This window comes from Astatotilapia calliptera, chromosome 17 (assembly GCF_900246225.1).
Source record: "Astatotilapia calliptera chromosome 17, fAstCal1.2, whole genome shotgun sequence".
Classification (NCBI taxonomy): Eukaryota; Metazoa; Chordata; class Actinopteri; order Cichliformes; family Cichlidae; genus Astatotilapia; species Astatotilapia calliptera.
The window spans coordinates 22,532,733-22,552,654 of record NC_039318.1 but is presented as its reverse complement, the minus strand read 5'-3'; the positions used below and the strand labels follow the sequence as shown (position 1 = coordinate 22,552,654).

The following is a 19,922-nucleotide window of genomic DNA, read 5'->3' as shown; positions in this document are numbered from 1 at the left end:
AAAAATCTTTTTAAAGTTTTGTTCTCGTACATTGCACAAAATAAATGTATCACAGTTAAATTGCATCAAAGTACAGACTGTTCCCAGTACAATAACTCAAACCACATTCCCTGTGGCTACTCGTTATAAGAACATAATTGCATTGTGCTTTATTGTACCTGCTGAAAAAACTTCGAAGTGAAATATCCTCTAAAAACAATCTGAACCTTGACAGAGAAAACTTAATCTGGCCCACATACTCATGTCAAACTGAGAAAACAGCCTATAAATTTGACATTTAAAAAAGCTGTGTTGTTGAGATGTCAACATGTAGCAAGTGTTATTCAGGAGAAACAGCTACACTTTGTGAGCCTTTATACGTCGATGCCAGCAGGCATTCTGTAGTTTTTAATAAAGAAGCCCGGCTGAGTGTGTGGTATGTTTGAACTTTTTTCTGGAGTGAGAGGTGTGAAGGTTTTTCTCTGTCAAAAGTTGAGGTTGAAAACGTCAAACCCAAAACTTGCTTTAGTTATATACTGGTTAATGAGACTAGGTAAGTGATTGTGGGGACTCTCTGCCTTGCAGTTCTCTCAGCATGATCTGGAGTGTCTCAAGAACAATTAGATGAATTGTTTTTTTGCATCATCACTTCAAACCTTTCACTGATCCTGAGATATAACCCAACCTCTATTGGATGAAATGTCATATAACCCCCACACCATCACACTAACAGAAGCCTGAACCATTGATACAAGCAGGATAGATTCATACTTTCGTGTTGTTTGCACCAAAATCTGACCCTACCATGACAGGAGTGGCGCCCAGGGTGGTCGTTTTCTGCTGTGTTATTCAGAGATGTTCTTTTCCACACCTTGGTGGTAATGAATGGTTAGTTGAGTTACTGTTTCCTTCCGATCAGCTTGAAGCAGTTCTGGTATCTGACTGCTGGTAACTGGATATTTTCTCTTGTTCAAACCATTCTCTGTAGAGACGGTTGTGTGGCGGGGATCTCAGTCGATCCAACAGTATCTGAAAATGCTCAGACCACTGAGAGCGATGCCATGTTCAGAGTTACTTAAATAACCTTTCTTCTTGATTCTGGTTCTTGGTTTAATTTTCAGCAGGTTGTCTTGACCATGTCTGCACAACTAAATGAAATGAGTGGCTAATAAACTGATAAGTGGATCTGGAATAGTGATCACACCATGTTACCAGCAAGCAAGCACTTGGTGATGGTGGTGAGGAAGAACTCCCTTTTAAGAGGAAGACACTTGTGACAAAAACATGCTGGAGGGTTAGAGTGAAATAGAAGACATTGTATTGTCTTGCATTGTTAATGTTTGTACAACACTGTCAACCTGCTTTCAGGTACAATAGGAATTTTACCATTCTTGCTGTTAGCCATTTAGTGTTAGCTACTCGTACAGAGCAAAGAGCACAAAATAAGAAAGGTTGTAAACTTTTAATGATGCTACATTTATGTTTCTGTGGACTCTGAGGGGAAACATGTTGTTTGTATACCAGAATTTAAAGTTTTTGTGACAAGTTGTTACAGCAGAAAGTTTTTCCTTTATGCAGAGTCACTTTTTTAATACGGGTAATAAGGAACAAAGTTTTGCTCAGTAATGAGTCCTTCCAAAAGGGAAGGACTTGGCTCGGAGAAAGAAAGACACTAAGCTGTCCCTTATGATTAATTCAAATCAGATGAAGCATGAACCTCATAGGAGTGTTGCTTAGATAATTACAGCAAAGGAGATGGGAGCAAATGTTGTCCTGCTGACAAAACCAAAGTCACGGGAACAATTAATGAGGGCAAAGAAAGCTTGATTATCGACTCGGGCGTTGGGTTTTGCTCAGAGGGATAGCAGTGGTTTAAGTATTTGCATGGTGCCTGACTCTAATGTTAAATGTGGCTTTAAAAAAAGAGAGAAGTGGATTGCTATTTATGGATGTAGATTGGCCAAAGAGATCTGCTTTTGCTCAGCAAGCTCTACAAACACATGGGGAGTGCGTCCAGTTAAAGGAGTTAGCAGTTCTCTGCTCCTGTATTGTTTCCTGTTGTGCAGAGTGTTTCCCAATGTAAATGCATGCTTCAGTCATCTCGGTTTTCTCTTTTTTAATGTTTATTAATGCCTCACTTCTCCTCTTAATATTCAGGCCAGTGTCGCACTTTGTTAACATACGGAGAGTAGCTTAGGGACCTGGAGTGGAAAGGTTTTCTATGCTCACTTTATTCCGCCTGCTTGAGGTTCTAGTTTAACGCTACTGCGATCCAAATATACAGTAAACAGCATCTGAATACTGATGATTACCACATTCAGAAAAATGCTAGAGTTTCTGTGTAGCTGCAAGTAATGACTGTTTTTTGTGCTTATTTATAAGATATGTAGTTTATTTTTAATAAGCCCTTGTTATGCCATTCCTTTCCCCCTCTCATACAGTATATATACAATGTTGCAAGAGTGGATGCTCATATTACACAATGAATATGAAGTCTGTTTGTGAGGGGCGACCAATCGGCAGAAAGAAGGCTCAAAGAGAAGGTAAAAAGCCCAGAAAAAGTAATAAATCCAATTCAATTTATTTATTTATACAGTGCCAAATCACAACAATTGTTGCCTTAAGGCAAGCATGTCGCCTATAACATCCACTGGTTGGACCTGTTAGCTGGATCTTCCAGAATGAAGCTTTTAAGTTTTATTTTTGTATCATTTTATTTTGGAATCACAGGACCGGGCACAGAATAGGACAAGACATGGATACAGAGCAATCATACGGGTGTAAACACTAACATCAGTGTACAGGTGGTTGTGTGTGCTGTGTATGCCGTGTTTTATATGAGTGTGTATGACTGCTCAGTCTGGACCCATAATAATAATGGAGGGTGTGGGGAGGTACTGGTGATGTGTCTGCCCCCAGCCACTGGCACCAAGATAAGGTCACCATCAGGTGGTCAGGCAGTGACTCAGCATGCTAAGGTCGGCCAGAGCATCAGTTCTGTTGTTTTCTAATGAAATTAACTTTTCCTCTGTTCTAATATTTATACTCTTTGGGATTTATTTGGGTTGTTTAGATTTATAATATGCAAATCACTAGATCGCTGGCTGACCTTGACAGCATGGAGTTGACCTACTGGAAGACTTGTTCCAGGAGAGTAGTCGAGAAAATGTTAACAGTAACTGGACTTAATTGTGTTGCCTCTTCTAGAGTTTCACCTGCAGCATGATAGATCCATATACCGTAAAAGGCATAAGTAGATAAAATACCAAGATCATATCTCTACCAAGGGTGAACATCCTACATACCTCACAGTATGTAGAAAATTTATTCAATGGTAGAAAACACTTACAAAAATTCCTGCATCCATTGACTGCAAAAGCATTTCTGAACTGGACCAAACCCAGCTGGACTACCTGTGCACTACAAGGTGTATCAAAAAAAAAAATCCGTTCTCAAAAGGCTATATTTTTTAAAGTAACGGGTATAGAAGCTTGCAGTAACTTTTAAAGTACATGGCTGAATATATAGTTTTGCATATAAAACTTCCAATGTTCACAAGTCCTCAGTGTCACCGCCCCCATACAATAATGAAACTTGTCTCATACTGTTGTGAGCGTGTCTGAAGTCACAGCAGCTATTGCTGTTGTTATGCTAACTACCGATATCCACAGCCACTGAAAAAAAAAAGTTGGCACATTTTTTCCAGAATGCTGAGAAAAAAGTCAGAATTATGAGATTAAAGTCAGAATTCCTTTTTCTCAGAATTCTGATTTTTTTTTTCTTCTCAGAATTCCGAACTTAATCTAATTTTTTTTTAATCCGAATTCTGGAAAAGAAGAAAAAAAGACATGTCCACTTTTTTTCCCATTGGCCCTAATCCTCTTTGATTATTACTGCTGAATGCCTGCGGAATTAAAGCACTTGGAAACTGGATTATTCAAATAAATTGAAAATAGGAGTTGAAATTGTAGTAATAACAGCTGCAGTAGCTGTAGAAGTAGCCTTCTTATTTTTCTCCTCGTTCTTTGGGCGGCTTCCTTAAAAATACTCAGTTGCTGGGTTTGGTAAATGTCCATCTTGGCAGGATTGGGATTGTGGTCATGGTTAAAAGAAACCACCAGTGGTATAAGGCTGATGTTTTGCTGACCCATCGAGCAACCTGAAATTCATCAGCCTGACAGCAGGTCAAACTGTGATTTCTACAGCTTTTCCTCAGCTCCTTTAGAAGCTGCCTCAGAAATGACCGTACCTCATCATGTCTAACCTCAAGACGGGAGATTTATAGCACCGCTCCACTTGAACACAATCACGGAAGCTGAGCGTGTTTGCCTCGTTTTCAATTATTCATTGATGTGTTTAATTCTTTCTCGGCCGTCTATGAGGCTCCCCGGGGCCTGAGTGTAAACAGTGCTGTGAGCAGCGCGCTCTGTTTTCGTCTGGCTGCCTGTGAACTCTGTCAGAGGCCTTTAGTTTGACAGATGGAGAACCTTAGGCTCAGATTCACCGTGTCAGTCTGTCTGAGGAATGAGATTTCAAGACAGGGCAACTTTACTCAGACTGGATATTTTTGGAACAAACAATCAAACTAGATCAGAAGGCGATGTGTTTGCTGTTATACTGCAGCTCAGGGCTTCCAATTCTCACACATATACAGTACGTGCATCATCGACCTTACCTCAGCGTCCATATTCCTCCACAAACCTGGAGCCTCCAGTATTCCAGTAAACTGAGTAAATAGATGTAATTAGATCAATACGAGTATCATTTTTTATCTGAGAAATCAACCCCTCAGGCTCACACTGCAGTATTTTCCCTCTCAGAGCTGCATCGTTACTCTTAAATGCATCGCTAACGACCTCATCTATAAACTGCTGCGACGCCGTCTAAATTAGAGAATGATGACTTCCAAAATGTCAGTGCTAAATATCTGCTTCTGCAACACACGTCACAAATTTCAGAATTTGAAATTCATACCTCCTCCAGTGCTTCAAAACTATTAGAACTGTAAAATTTCTTCTGACTCTCTTTTGCTCCTGGTTCCTGCTGTGCACAGACGCAGCTTGAAAGAGATCACGCCAAAATGAACGGACCGCATTCATGACGAAGAAAAAAAATTAGTATAAAATGTACCCTATGCTGCCCTCAAAAAGAAAGTATTTTACTTAATCTCTCTAGCTGTTATGGTTTCTAATGCGCACAGCTGTTCAGTTGTAAGCTTTTTTGCGCAACTCCTCAGGATCGTTAGAAAGATGGTACATGAGTTGGGGCTGCAGCCCCGCAGACCTCTGGTTATCGCCCACATTTGCAGATATTGGTGTTGTGCCCACTGACAGCTGTGCACACAGAAGTAGAGAACATCATTAACCATATATCTGCATTCAAGCCAGTAAAACACTACTCTCAAAATATTCTCATTCCTTTTTTTATTCAAGACATTTGGGTATTCATTTACACTTTACTCCTCCGATAAAAGCATCAAAGGGTAAACTGCAGTGATCCTGAAACCGTGACTGGATTCTCAATATGTGTCATGTATTGGCTTTTGTGAAAATAATGTGAGCTACCGCCAACACAGTTGAACTCTCATTATGTTACTAATAGAGACATCAAGATAAACTGAAGTCCAGCAGCAGTGCTAGCTAACTGTGGGGATACATGTGTTTTTCAGTTTATTATTACGTGTGGCTCCATAATGTGGTGTTTTAAACAAGCAAGCAAATATCCACAGTTTGATTCCAGGAGGAGATACGAATCCCTTCGAGCTTGCATCACAAAGGGCTTAAAAAACAGTCACCAATCTGTTGACTCATCTCTAAAGGCTCATTTTATAGCATACTATACTTTCATGCTTTCGAGAAAAATAAAATCAATCGAATAGCCTAGATCGAGAGAGGAGTAAAAACGTCAAACATCCATCAAACCTGTCTGCATCACAGGTCTTTAATGATAGCTTGTTCATCGAGCAACAAATGAGACAGAATTTACACTTTGGTGAACATAAATGGTTTATCAGTGTTGTTATTTAAAAACAAGCCGTGGTTATAATAGCCTCTGTATGTGAAGGTGAAAGTCTGCAGCTATCAAACAAATGTTGGCGTTAAAAAACAGAAACTTGATATTTCTCGCTTTGTCTCGAATCTTCATTGACATTCCTCAGTTGTGACAAGCTTTCCTGTCAGCTTGAAACTGCTTGGGCGTTCTCCTTTGACCTGAAATCAACAAGACATTTTCACCCAGAGAAGCGCTGCTCACGGGATGTTTTCTTCTTTGGACCATTCTCTGTAAACCCTACAGATGGTTGTGTGGGAACATCCCAGTTTGAATAACCTTTCCTCATCAGGTTGTCTTGGTTATGTCTACATAACGAGATACCTTTGATTGGCTGATCAGAGATTTACGTTACCGAGTAGTTCACTAGGTTTACTTAATAAGTGTAGATGTATTTAAAGTCTATATTTTAAAAATATAGAAAAGGCTTGTAGCTCTTCGTCCAACCAAAACCGAGAGCCCATCTACCAATCTGACATTCACTCATTCAACCCTGTTCCTTATAACAAGGCATTCACAGTGTTTTAAAAAACCCTGTACTCATTCATTTTAAATTTAGCACACACATATGCTCAGTGACACAGATCCTGCAGCTTCCCTGTGACTCTGTGCATCATCACCCAGGAAAACATGGGAGAAAAATAAGTGCTACAGATAAAACGAGGACAGACTGAGAGTGAGAGCACACATGTCTGAGTGTGTTTTCACTGAGAGAGACCCGATGTCTGTAAGATTCATTTCAAGGCAGTCATTTCCCCACTCATGATTGTGCGGGCACATGTGTATGACTACACGTAGGCTGAATCAGAGGGTGTGTGAATGAGGGAGTGCGTCATCGTGAGTACTTTTGTGTCTGAGGGTTGGAGTAGGAAATGGGTTTTTGCTCTCAGAATGATATGTAAGACTTTTATCAGTGTAGTACACAGTGTTATTATTTCATCCTTGATAAATTACAGTTTGTTATTTTTACATCGCCCACCACGCTGCCACTGATATATTCATAAATTCCCTCCAGGTGATTTGGTCTCCCGGGCCATGCACCACCTCCAGCCGCTGCACATCAAGAATGCCAGCAACGGGACTCCGGTCCACCAGAAGGCCAACACCACAGTGCACTGGGAGCCCGAAGCCCTCTATACCCTGTGTTACTTCATGCACTGCCCGCAGATGGAGTGGGAAAACCCCAACGTAGAGCCATCCAAAGTCACCTTACAAACTGAGAGGTGAGTCCAACAGAGGCTTCAGACACTCGGGGAATCAGGTGTTTTGTACTGTGACCACATTCAGGTTAGCTCAAAGAGACCATCCAGCTGACTCAGCTTAATAGTTTAAATTCTGTAATCCCAGGAGAAAACTGAATAATCGATAGCATTTTTAAAAGATGAGCAATAATGCACAAAACATGTCGTCCTGGAAGCAAAACATCCTGCACTTGTTAACCTGGCCCGTTGAGATTATTTCAGTAACGTCTCCTCCCACTCACCCTGTCTGTCTGCAGTAATGACTTTACTTTCCCTGTGTGCATGTAAAAGGGCAGGAGTCTTTTAGTCAGCAACATGGGCTGACAGCTGAAGCAGGCAGGTAAGGAGCTTGGGAAGGCTCTAGACTAACCTTACTGAACCAGCAGTTTGGGATTGCAATGCATAAATATATCTCAGAGCTTCTCAGAAATACTCGGCCTGACCTCAGGAGGTGCAGATAAAATCTGAGGTCTAAGGGTTGGTTTCTCCCCAAATTAGATCCTCACAGCAGCTAAACCACTCATGCATTTGAGTGCTATGCATGTTATTCAAAGTCAACTCATTAAAGTAAAATTCATAGCTAAAAAGTTGGTATTAGATCTCATGGGGCCAGTTTCTTGTCATTTGGTGATTCTAAATTGTCCACAGGTGTGGATGTGAGTGTGAGTGGCTGTCTGTCTCTATGTGTTAGACACGTCCACGTTATATCCAGCCTCTCACCTAGTGTCAGCTGTGATAAGGCTTCAGTCTCTCCTGAGACTTTAAGTTGGATAAGCAGTTGAGAAAATAGATGGCTGGATAGAGTGCAAGTGGCAATCCACTAAAGAAACTTGCTGGGAAAATGGTAAGTTAATGTGGCTTGGGTTTGTCCCTCCATTTTCTTTCCTTTTTAGAATTTGAATGCTCTGTCTACGCTATAACAAGATTAGCACATGGCTTTTATTTCTGCTCTCAGTTGTTTACAAGGATTTACCACTGACTGGTGATAATCTGAACAAAGACAGAGAATATACTGGTTTATTTCCTGGAAAAAACTGATTATGGGTTCAAGAAAACCAGTGATTGTCAGCAACAAACGCAAAAAGAAAGCTTAATATGTCAAAACTTTTAAGTGGAACTCGCCTTGTGATCAATTTTGCACAGTAAAAGAGCTTAAAATGAGCAATAGTTATTCCTCTGCTTCAGTCAGTTAACTATGCTCAGCTATTTAAAAAAAATTCATAGCTATTATTATTTCAAAATTATTCCATAACAGCACAATTGTTGCACTTGATTAATACAGTGCTATCTACCTGCTAAAAATGCAAATTGGAGCTTCATCAGTTCTGTGTATGGAGAGGGAAAGAAAACGAGAGACTGAGGAGTATTTTTGTTGTTTGTAACTGTGGTCATATACAGAGAATAATCTACCCGCTGTAAGTGAATGGATATCATCTGAACACGTAAAGTCATGGCCTTTCCCCAGCTCTTTATTCTTTTTTTCTAACATCTTTATGATTCTATATCCGTTTCTATATTTGCAAGTTTACTGGGAACAATGTTGTCTAAAACCACCAACATTACACTGGTTTGATGTGAAACTGGTGTATCTGCAATGGGAAAATTAACTTGAAGCAGATACTGTTGTAAACGATGGATTGAGTTTATTAAGCCGTTTAGGTCAGATTTAAGCTAAAGGACCAAGAGTTGTACTTTTATTTTGCATTGTTTAGTCTGATTTGACATTATTTTATTTATCTTTTCCCGTTTTACCCATCTGTGTTGTTTTACTATTTGGATCTAAAAGAATTTCTTTAATGTTACATGTCTCATACTTTTGAATTTAAAAAGAAAAAAGAACATGGAAAGTTTAGGCTCCAGTCCTGCAGGGCTAAAGACGAGTCAGTGATCCCCCGGCAACTTCTATTCACTAGGGAAAAAGGTGCATTCCCAAATTGAATTGGGAGTTGTTGCTTGGGGTTGTTTGGTGAAATTGGTTGCAAAAAGCTTGGTGTACCAAAAAAAAAAAACTGTGTTCTCTTTGCCCTTTAGCAGATTGCCACAGTTCAGTTTAATTCAATTTAATTTTATTTACATAGTGCCAATTCACAACAACAGGTAAAGAACCTATAGAGAAAACCCCAACAATCAAACAACCCCCCTATGAGCAAGCGACAGTCGAAAAGAAAAACTTCCTTTTAACAGGAAGAAATCTTTGCCAGAAACAGGCTCAGGGAGGGGCAGCCATCTGATTGGGCGTCACAGGGGATGGCAGGTGCCTTTGTTTTGGTTGGCTGGCAGACAAAAACTTGTATGGAAATGTTAGACAACTACATACAGGGCAGTAGTAAAACTGTGAAGAGTTCAACAGTAGGTTTGTTCTTAAAGTAAAAGATTTGCTTCACTGCTTAAGCCTGGAAGTTGAAAGGGAGCCTTCTCTGTTTCACTACCACCTAGACAGTAGTTGGTTTAGTTGGTGAGTATTTGCAGCCAAGTTGGAAACTTCCATGCAAACTATGACCAAAGCAACTGCAAGGAGATTTTTGTTGCTGCATTGTATACCTCTTTGCAACCAATTCTACCTAGCATCTGGCAGCAATTCCAGCAACCTAGCAACAAGTGGTTGCCAGGGGGGTGCTGACTAGTCTCTAAGCTTGTGTAACTAGGGTGTTACCAGTAACAGTTGACTAGTAAACTAATAAGATGGACTACAATAGCTTAGCTAATGGTGGTACCTTTTGTCAAAAAATGACATCAGTCTAGTCCAGACAGGTCCAGTGGGGTAGCAACAAACTAAAGGAAACCTAGCACACTCTGATATGCAGTGTTGGGAAGGTTACTTTTAAAATGTATTCCATTACAGAATACAGAATACATGCCCCAAAATGTATTCTGTAACGTATTCCGTTACGTTACTCAATGACAGTAATGTATTCTGAATACTTTGGATTACTTAATATATTATCATGCTTTTTACAACAACGTGAATGTACTATTGCTGTGTGATGTATTACTATTACTGAAGGTCCGCGTCTCCGAACTGTAGTAAAGGGACCTCTGACTAATACGGCGGGGTCCCTGTTGGCTCGTAGCCGAAAAATAGCTTTACTTTGTTGTCTGGGTCAACTTTTCTTGCGAGAGACAGAGAGAGGCGTTGAAAGGCTGCTCCAACGGAACTTATTGTTTCGGAGGAAAACACGAACACGGTGTACAGTCGAGTCTTAATAGCTTACTTACAACTGGGCTCGTCAGGCACTTTTCTTGGCTGCAGTGGTTATTATTATATTTACATGCTTCCAGCTCCTGTTGTTGCTCGATGACAACTCGTACTTTTCCACTCCCCTTTTTCTCCCTCTTCGCGCTCACAGACCCATTACGTGTATGGCAGTCCATTCTCCCTGCAACACGGACTACACTGCCCATGATGCTACATTCTTTAGAGCTATGCTTGTAGCATTCTGCCTGTTAGCTTAGCACAACAACAACAACAACGAAAAGGCGCTCTCTCACCCAGGAAACACACAGTCGCAGAGAGAGAGAGAGAGAGAGAGAGAGCGCGTCGCCATGTAACCATGGCAACCGTAAAGCTGCCGCCTGGAACTACAGAACGTAGCTGTCAAACAAAACCCAAACAGTCCTGACCCGCGACAAAATGAAACAGGAAAGTACCGCAGTGTAATCCATTTATTTCAACAAAGTAACTGTATTCTGAATACCACCTTTTTAAACGGTAACTGTAACGGAATACAGTTACTCATATTTTGTATTTTAAATACGTAACGGCTCTACATGTATTCCGTTACTCCCCAACACTGCTGATATGTGATCATTTTAGAGAAAATTTTTTGTCTACGTGTAGAAGCAAATGCTGTTCCTGGTGGCATTTAGGTATTTTCATCCTTTCAACCATATTGCCACTGTCAGTTATACCAGTTAGTGCAAATGTTCCTTGACCCTCGCACAAGTTTTTCGCACCACAAGCGATCTGGTAAGAAGCTGTGTGCTGCTCAGCGCTGACACTTCCCTAGGCCTTGAGCAGATTGATGGGAACCAGAGGGACTTTTCTTGGATGGACGGATGGACAGATATTCAAACATCTTTCTTCCACTCTGCAGAGATAGAAACTCAATCCTGACGACCCCGGGGAGCACTAGGAATGTCAGGCTGAGTGACATGTCAGCAGGTTCAGGCCCCCAGAGAGAAAATTCTCTATTTAGCATTCAACTGAAAGGTTGAAGACGAGTCAAAAAGGGCCTGAAAGACACAGCAGGATGAGAGGAAGACAGAATATGATCAAATGAGATAAGATCATCTTTTTGGGTTATTTTGGGGGAACTTCAGACGAGCTTCAGTGAGGTGAAAAATTACTGCAATGACTTTTACACCTGAGCTTTGAATATTTACCTCATGTAAATTTGCTTTAGAAGAAGAGAAATGTTTCTGCAAGACTTCGATTTTTAAGTTTAGTGGTAAGTAAAAGTAGTGAGAGAGCTGCTTTGATGTATTTGGTCATTTGGAACAGACGTTTACTCTTTTACTCTGGCAGTTCTGGCTGTTGTATGTTGCTGCAGGCCAACTGTCTGCATCGATGGATAACATTTCCCGCAGTGTTTTCATTCCAGACTTGGTCTCTCCTCTTTTTCAAACCTTGCAATGTAAAATACATCTTCCAAAAGCTCAGTGAAAAGGGAGGAGCTCTGCATTGTTGCATTGGTCAGCCAAATGCTAAGCAGAAAGGAAAACCCTCCTTTTTTTAAATGCAGTTCAGTTCCTGGCACACTGTTGGTGTACAGACAAGGAAAGACTGAGTTATGGAATGAGAAACTGATGCACACACAGTGTTGAGTAGTAAAACGTCAGTATCTGAAAGCTGGTGCCTTGATAAAACATGTGCTTACAGCAGATTTACCAGACGCCTGCATAAACAGCAAGCATAGCCATCACTGATGGTTTCTCTCACTTGGGTACGGGGCTCGTGTTGGAAAAAAAAATTTTTCTCTAAGAAATTATAGTTGCTAGAGGGTCATAAGGGAGAAAAGCTCTGAACAGACCTTTACTGATGGACCTACAATATAATTTAACTGACTGTAACATGAAATCAGCCTGTTTAATTTGATGCTTTAAGGTTTCCCAATGTCCATCTGAGACTTCCTCATAGGTTTAAAGGCCTTGAAGGAAAATATCCTGTGTTATTATCATTTAAACTGGGATCTGGTGAGTCAAAATTACATGTAACTCGATCAGTATTAATGATTTCAAGTATCCTGAATAGCTTAGTTTATAAAGAGGATATAAAAGGGTGTATAACTATAAAAAGGAGAAAGCTCGCTAATGAAAACCATGTGAAAGAAATGTTTTTGTAATTGTCTACAAATTACCCACTTCAGAGAGTAAGACACTCCAAAAAGTATATATTAGCCAGGGTTATTCTGTTTGCTCGCTAATGCAGGGTAGAGAAAAGCACCACTTTACAAGCTTGATAGGATAATTATTAGAAATGAGTAGGATGTACATGGAACATGCTGCCAAGAGAAGAAGAGTCTTTTAGATCAGTCCAGTCTGTTCAGTCTTTAACCAAATCTCTTTTTTACAATAATTTATCATTGTGAGGTTGAAGTGGAGAGGACCCAAACCAGGACATGTGGGCAGAAACAAATGAGTCTTTGGCTGAATCACAAAAGGTTACATGAACCAGGAGTCCAGGGAACACAGAACACAAGCAGGGAAATCAATAGTAGGATTTGACAAAGGGAGACGTATGAATATACTCTGGGGAGTAATTATGGATTAGAAATATGAGGCGATAGAGACACAGGTGCATGTGATCCACACAGGTGAAGATAATCAGACAGATGGGAAGTAAAGACTGGAACAAGACACACAAGAAAATCTACAGAAACAAGAAGACTTGATATGACAACAAATACAAGAGAATGGAAACTACAACCACAATTGACCGTGTGCTCAGGCTGCAGAAACCCAAGAAAGAAGAGGAGCAAGGAGAAGAGCCATCATGGAATGACAGGCCCCTGCCTGGTATTTACCACCAGCAGACAGAAGAAGTGGCTAACAATAGGAACAAGAATGACCGAGCCAAGATCTGATTGGACTTCGAGATACAGACAGACAAAGTGGTGATGGCTAACCAACCGGACATAGTGGACAAGCAAAGGAAGACAGCCATAGTGATTGGAAGTTATAGTCAATGACAGCAACATCAGGAAGAAGGAACACGAGAAGCTGGAAAAGTACCAAGGGCTGAGCGAAGATGTGGAGGGTGAAGGTAATAGTGGTCCCAGTGGTAATCAGAGCACTCGGTGAAGTGACTCCCAAGCGAGGCGAGTGTCTCCAGCAGATCCCAGGAACAACATCCAAGATCTCTGTCCAGAAGAGTGCAGTCCTAGGAACAGCAAATATACAGGACCCTCAAGCTCTCAGAGGATCTGTTAGAGACAGTTAGAGGATCCGAGCTAGAAGGATAAATCGCCCGCAGGGATGAGAGAGGAATTTGTTTTTTTTAATAAGTATTTCCCATTGGGATTTTGTTGAGACACCTGGGGGAATTCTAAGTTCTGGATTGGCCTACAAGAATACATCATCCCAGCACACTCTGTAACACATATTGTTTTTAGGATTGTGAATCTTCAAAAATATATAACAATAACATAATTATAAACATATCCCTCATTTTCTTAAAAAAACAAAAAGCTTACACCACAGGAGGTTAAATAAAAGTGGACTGTTGACACTTAGGAAAATATTTCATAAGTGTTATTAATATAAAGTATCCAAATTTAATTCTGCTAACGAAACTAATGGTGAACAATCAATACGTAAAACAACAAACACAGTGGGCGGGGGGGGGGAATTTAATGACAAATCATTTTTTATCTTAAACTTTTTGGATAAAATGCTGTTTCTGAAGGAACAAGTAGCAACAACATTTACGCTAACCTATGATTATTGTGTATTAGATGGAACAAAATGCTTTGCTGGAGCTAGTACAATACACAAAAATAAATATATAAAATTATTCAAACAAATCTTGCCCAGAATACCTCTGTTCTGCTCCATTTTCATGGAGAAAACTATGAGTATTAGCTTTGCTCGACAAAGATGCTTTTTTTTTTTTTTTTTTTTTTTAAATTGAGCCCTCTTCGACACAAGGAAGTGGTTTCACGTCTTGCCTGAGTGAATTTTTCTTTTAAAGAGGCAGCTGAATAGAAAAAAACATTTTTTACCTGTTTTTCCATCTAGGTTTTCTTCTCTGGCTCCAGTGAATGTCCACATGTGGTGTGAAATTAGAGTGACTGGATATCCAAGAGCACTGCCAGCTCACTGAGCATTTCACTATCAGATGTTTCTCCAGAATAGTGCTTTGTGATATAATTTCCACTTTGCACTTATCGGGAATACCTGACTTAATTTTCTGATAGTTTTAACTGGCAGGCAGCTCCTGGGGGAGCACTGTGCTGATTGCTGGAAGATGTGAGGCTTTGTATTTCTATCCTTTAAGAAGGCGATAAGTCTCTGAACAGCACAGCACAATACAGGTGGACTGAAGCACTGACTCTTATTGGTTTCAGGAGGGTGTACTGTGCAATCCCTGGGAATGTACTGTACAGCTACTAGGGCTATGCGATATGACCAAAATCTCATATCCCGATATAAGAATTCTATCGTCCCGATAACGATATAAATCACAAAAATGTAACATTTTCTGTAAATTCTGTGAATCTCGGGCAGTTCGACTTGCGGGAAGTGTTTCCAGCTGTGCGTCATGTAGCTGGAGTCGAGTGTTTTAAAAGATGCATGAAGCTACACATTTTTAGACATAAGTTGTAACGGCCGTCGTTTTCTCTGTGAGTATTTATTACACGGCGTGCTGCGGGGAAAAGCCTGTTCTAACGTTTGAGTCTAAGGTTTATTTTTTAGCACCTGGTGGCTCTTTTTTACTTCTCATCCGTAAATAATCTGCTCTTTCACGTGGTTTAGTTTATTTTGAAAAGTCTCAACAGGATCTTGAGCTTTATTGTGAAAGGTTTATGTGGAACATAAACAAGCGGACATGCGATGGTGTTACCGTCGTTGTTGCTAACCACAACGCATAAAAACAGGCACTTGTCCGTCTGTAGTGTGGTTATATTAAATATAAGAGAAAGAGAGAACTTAAAAAATTAATATAGCCACTACAGTGACCATCAAAACGATGAAAAAAATATTGCCGTAAACAGTTTATTTTGCGACACTGCGAAACAAACGATAGCGTAAAATGAAACGATGGACGTTTTTATATCGTCATCCCCTAACAGCTACTGTTCACTTTTGTTCAAGTTTTAAATTTTAGTTTCCCATTACATCTTGTGTTTTGAAGTATTTGATGGCTGTGGCTGTGAATGGTTGTCTGTATTTCTCAGTTTTACAAAGAACCCTATTAACCACTTTTAAGGTGTTTCTATGAAAGCCCATGTCACATTATACAGACCAGGAAACATATTCAAGTTTGGCTTATACGCCATGTAAGCCCAGAGGAACATGGGAACTACTCCCTGCCTTGAGTCTGTATACTAAGCTATGCTAATTGCTAATTGGGCTAATACCATGAGAGTGGAATTGCTCATGTAACAACTTTAAGAAGAAAGTAAATTACAGTTATGGTTTAGTTTTAGTTCAAGGCTATGAAGATCTGAGAAGGTCACGAGAACAGATTTGTTTTTAATCCTGTCCATTTTTACTCAGTAAAACATCATTGTGGTAAAACTGAAAATATCTGATGAATGCCTGACCTGAATTTAGCTGCTGTTGGACAGGAGAAATGATTAATAACGGACACAACAACACAAGTCTGTGTTTATGAGGGAGAGATAATAAAAACACACAAGCACACACACATACACACATACTTGTACAGGAAACAAATGATGAAATATGAACTTGTCAGACAGGCGAGACCCATTACTGATGTTGATTAAAGAGGGTAATAAGAGAATTTAGGGAGGTTGTAGCATCTAGATCTCTTTCTGTTCTCCACTCTCCGAGTTATAACTTATGAACATTGACTTGCTGCCTTTTCACATATCAGTAAGGGCATCTTTAATTAGAAAGTTTGTGGCTCTCAGTGTTCAGCTGGAGTCTTTATTACCGTAATTGTCGGGCTATAAGCCGCTACTTTTTGCACAAGCTTTGAACCCTGCGGCTTTTAGTCAGGTGCGGCTTTTCTATGGATTGTCCATGATTTTGTCATATCGTCATATGTTTTGTTTGTTCCGCTGTTGTACGGCACTACGTTGCCTGGCGGAAGGGCATGTGATCAGACACACAGTATCGGGGTTCAAGAGTGGTATGTTGGTCAGTGGTCACATGTCCATCCGCCAGGCAACATAGTGCCGTACAAGTAGCGCGAAAAACAAACTTCAAAGTAGCGCTACACGTTCAGCGGGAGGTGTGGATGACGAGCGGCGATAAACTTCCGAAAAGCAAGTTATGCTCAACTCCACCGGTGGAATCTGACAGCGTGGAAAAGTGTGAAAACATCCATGATCACCAACGGATTTCGAAGGGCTGGACTGCTGCATGATGAAGAGGAGGACACCGCCACGGCCCTTCAGAGGGTGTTCGACTCTGACACTGACAACGAGGATTTCTTTGGTTTTGAAAGTGACAACGAAGGAAAGGAGCTGAGAGTGGATGACGAAGCCACCCTAAGCCTGTTCGTTTCGACACTGGAGAAGAGGACTTTGGTGGTTTTAGTGCGCAGGAAGAAGAGAAAGATGGTGGTGAATGACTGACTTTTCTTCTTGTTAAAGCCGTGTCACTGCACCTGAGCCTAAAAGGTAGGCCGAATCTATTTTTCTGATGTGCTGTAGGTTATTGTTATGTACTACATTTGTTACTCGTTTATGAAGCACAGTACATGTTTCGTACTTGTAATTACTGCTACTTTTACATATACCTAAAAAGTTGTGCAAATATGTACCCATAACTTGTTTTTCAAAATATTAATAAAAGGGGTGTGTCTCCAAACAGCCATCTCTTTCCTGACAATTCCTTTTGTGCATATTCTCTTATATATGATAAGTCAACATTGAAACACCTGCGGCTTTTAGTCAGGTGCGGCTAATGTATGTTTTTTTTTTTGGTTTGTTTTTTTTGGTTTGTTTTTTTTTTGCGGCTAATGTATGTACAAAACAGGATTTTCCCCTGATTTTAGCTTGTGCGGCTAATATTCAGGTGCGCTTTGTAGTCCGGGAAATACGGTAAGTGATTTTTTTTTTTAAATTTGAAAGATGACCAAAGCAAACTGCACATGATGAACCTGACAACGTGCTGATATTATCAGTTTGAAGAGTTAATTTTCACCTGAGAAGATCACATTAGCAATATTATTTAATTTTTATATGATTTATTTTGGAAATGTTAGTAATACGGTAACTTTTACATTTTTGATATATAAATAAATTATGATTGAGTTAGAAGATTTAGAGTTTATATATTTATTTTTTTGTGTTTTTTTTTATTTCCTTATCCATATTTCCATATTTATTATTTTTGAGCTAGAGTAGCTTTGCATGATTTACAGTTCATAATAATCCTTTTTCTGTTATACTTATTTCCTAGGCATTTGTGAAACAAGCTGTTTCAGCTTCTCCCCCTTCCTCTAAACTCATTTTCTATGGAATGGCTTGAACAGGTTTGAACAGCTGGAGGGAGGAGTTTCTGTGCTCGCAGTCAGAGCCTTTGATTATGGTTGACTCGTCGGTCATCGCTTGCGTGAACTGTGACGTCAACAGGAACCGTCACCAGGGCTGTGACCGGCTTTGAAGTCACAGAGGTTTAGACCTTTTTCAAAATGAGTCAGTAAAAATGTCTCGAATGCCTGTGTGATGCTCCAGATGGCTTTCACACTGCCTCTTATTGGGTTGTGTTTAGGAAGTTAGGCTGATGCGTGACTCATGAGAAATGATAATGGGTTGGTTTGGGCACAAGTAGTGACTCAGAGCAACATTAAGACCAGAGTCATTTAGTTACTTTGTGTGTTATTTTAAATTCAACTTTAAAAAAAAAGTCTTTATTTGGCGTTTTGCTTTATTTGATTGTTTTATACACTCACAACTCTCAACTTTCACATTTCTTTATACACAGTCACTCCTGTAGAAGAAAGAAGTGTACAAATGTAAAGTCTTTTATGGGTTTTGATTGTACTGGATCTCAAGGACCTAGTGTCTTCAGATGTGTATTTAAGGTGCTACACTTTAAATATGACACAAGAGAAAAACTTCTGGCTCTGCCTGTCACCATTTATACTCACTGATTTCCATGCTGTCTTCTTCTGCTCTGTTATATGAGAATCTTTATGCTAACGCACTGATATATCAGTAAAATGCTGTATTTGCACTGAACCACAAGTGGAAAAAAAAGAAACCTGATCTTTTGCCTGGACAGAAATTAAATAGACTTTTAGTTTTAATTTTATTTATATCACACCAGTTTGCAACAGCAGTCCACTCAGGGCATTTTATATTGTAAGGTAAAGACCATAAAATCATAGAAAGTAAACCCCAGTGAGCACAAGACCCCCGTGAGCAAGCAAGTGTCAACAGTGGGAAAGAAAAGAAAAACTCCAGCAGAGGTAGGCTCAAGGAGGAGCAGCCACCTGCTTTGACTGGTTTGTTGGGCCTAAGTTTCATTATTTGAAATTTTGGCTGTATTTAATATAAAAATCTCCCATCGTTTCTACAAATATGTCAAAAAGTTGAAAAGAAAAACAATTTAAAGCTAAACTAAGTATTTTTTTGTCAGCCTTTTACCAGCATGTATGTGTGTGTGTGTGTGTGTGTGTGTGTGTGTGTGCGTGCGTGCGTGCGCGTGTGTGTGTGTGTGCGTGCGTGCGTGCTAGAAATTACAATTTTATGTTTACATATTTTCTTGATGGTATCTCCTTCTGTGTTGAATTAATTTGACGAAATGCTGTGTAGACAGAGAACTCTAACACAAAACACCTGTGTAAACAAACAAACAAAAAAACAATAATGTCATGTTGTATCACACACAGAGCAGACGCCAGCTGCTAGACTCTTAACAACAACCCAAATTACTTTCCCTGTTTAAGTCTCCGTCTTATCAGACTTACAGCCACCTTAGTTTGTAGAATGAACCTCCAAACAAACCTTCATCAGCTAACATCGTTTTCCAGGTTAGGTAGATCATTTCTCTTCAGCTATAACATATTAATCCTTACATTTAGACCTGAAGCAGATCATTTTTTCCAATGGAATATCAGCTCCCTGGTTCTCGTCAAACTATTTGTGCAGTGTGCTAGGTTTGTGACTTTTAAAACAATGTCAGAGGTTTTACTCTTTATGTCATCATTTGAAATTCAAAGGCTGTCAAATTTAAGTTAGCTGGAGGCCAAAAGGTCTCACAGGTTCACATCCCCCATTCCAGACATTGGGATTTAGCTCCTGTGGCCACAGACAGCTGAAAGGAGAGCTCTGAACATCGCTTCAGCTAAAAAGCTCCTACAAAAAGTGCAAATAGCTGTCCATTTATGCACACACAATCAAACAAAAGTGGAGCAGCACACACTTTTTTTATAACTTGGCTTAATCTGCTTTAAACTAGTGCCAGACTGCCTGCTGACTCAGTGTCAGAAAAACAACCCATGCACGTAAGGAA

General features: G+C 39.9%; 1 protein-coding gene across 2 annotated transcripts in view; it reads left to right on the top strand.

Annotated features, from left to right (window-relative positions):
* Positions 1-19,922, top strand: part of LOC113008735 (ankyrin repeat and BTB/POZ domain-containing protein BTBD11-A) — a 255,693-nt gene that overhangs the window by 195,423 nt on the left and 40,348 nt on the right. For both annotated transcript variants that reach the window (XM_026146397.1, XM_026146398.1), the window contains exon 3: positions 7,043-7,250. In XM_026146397.1, the coding sequence (XP_026002182.1) occupies positions 7,043-7,250 (208 nt within the window). The remainder of the gene's footprint in view (positions 1-7,042; positions 7,251-19,922) is intronic.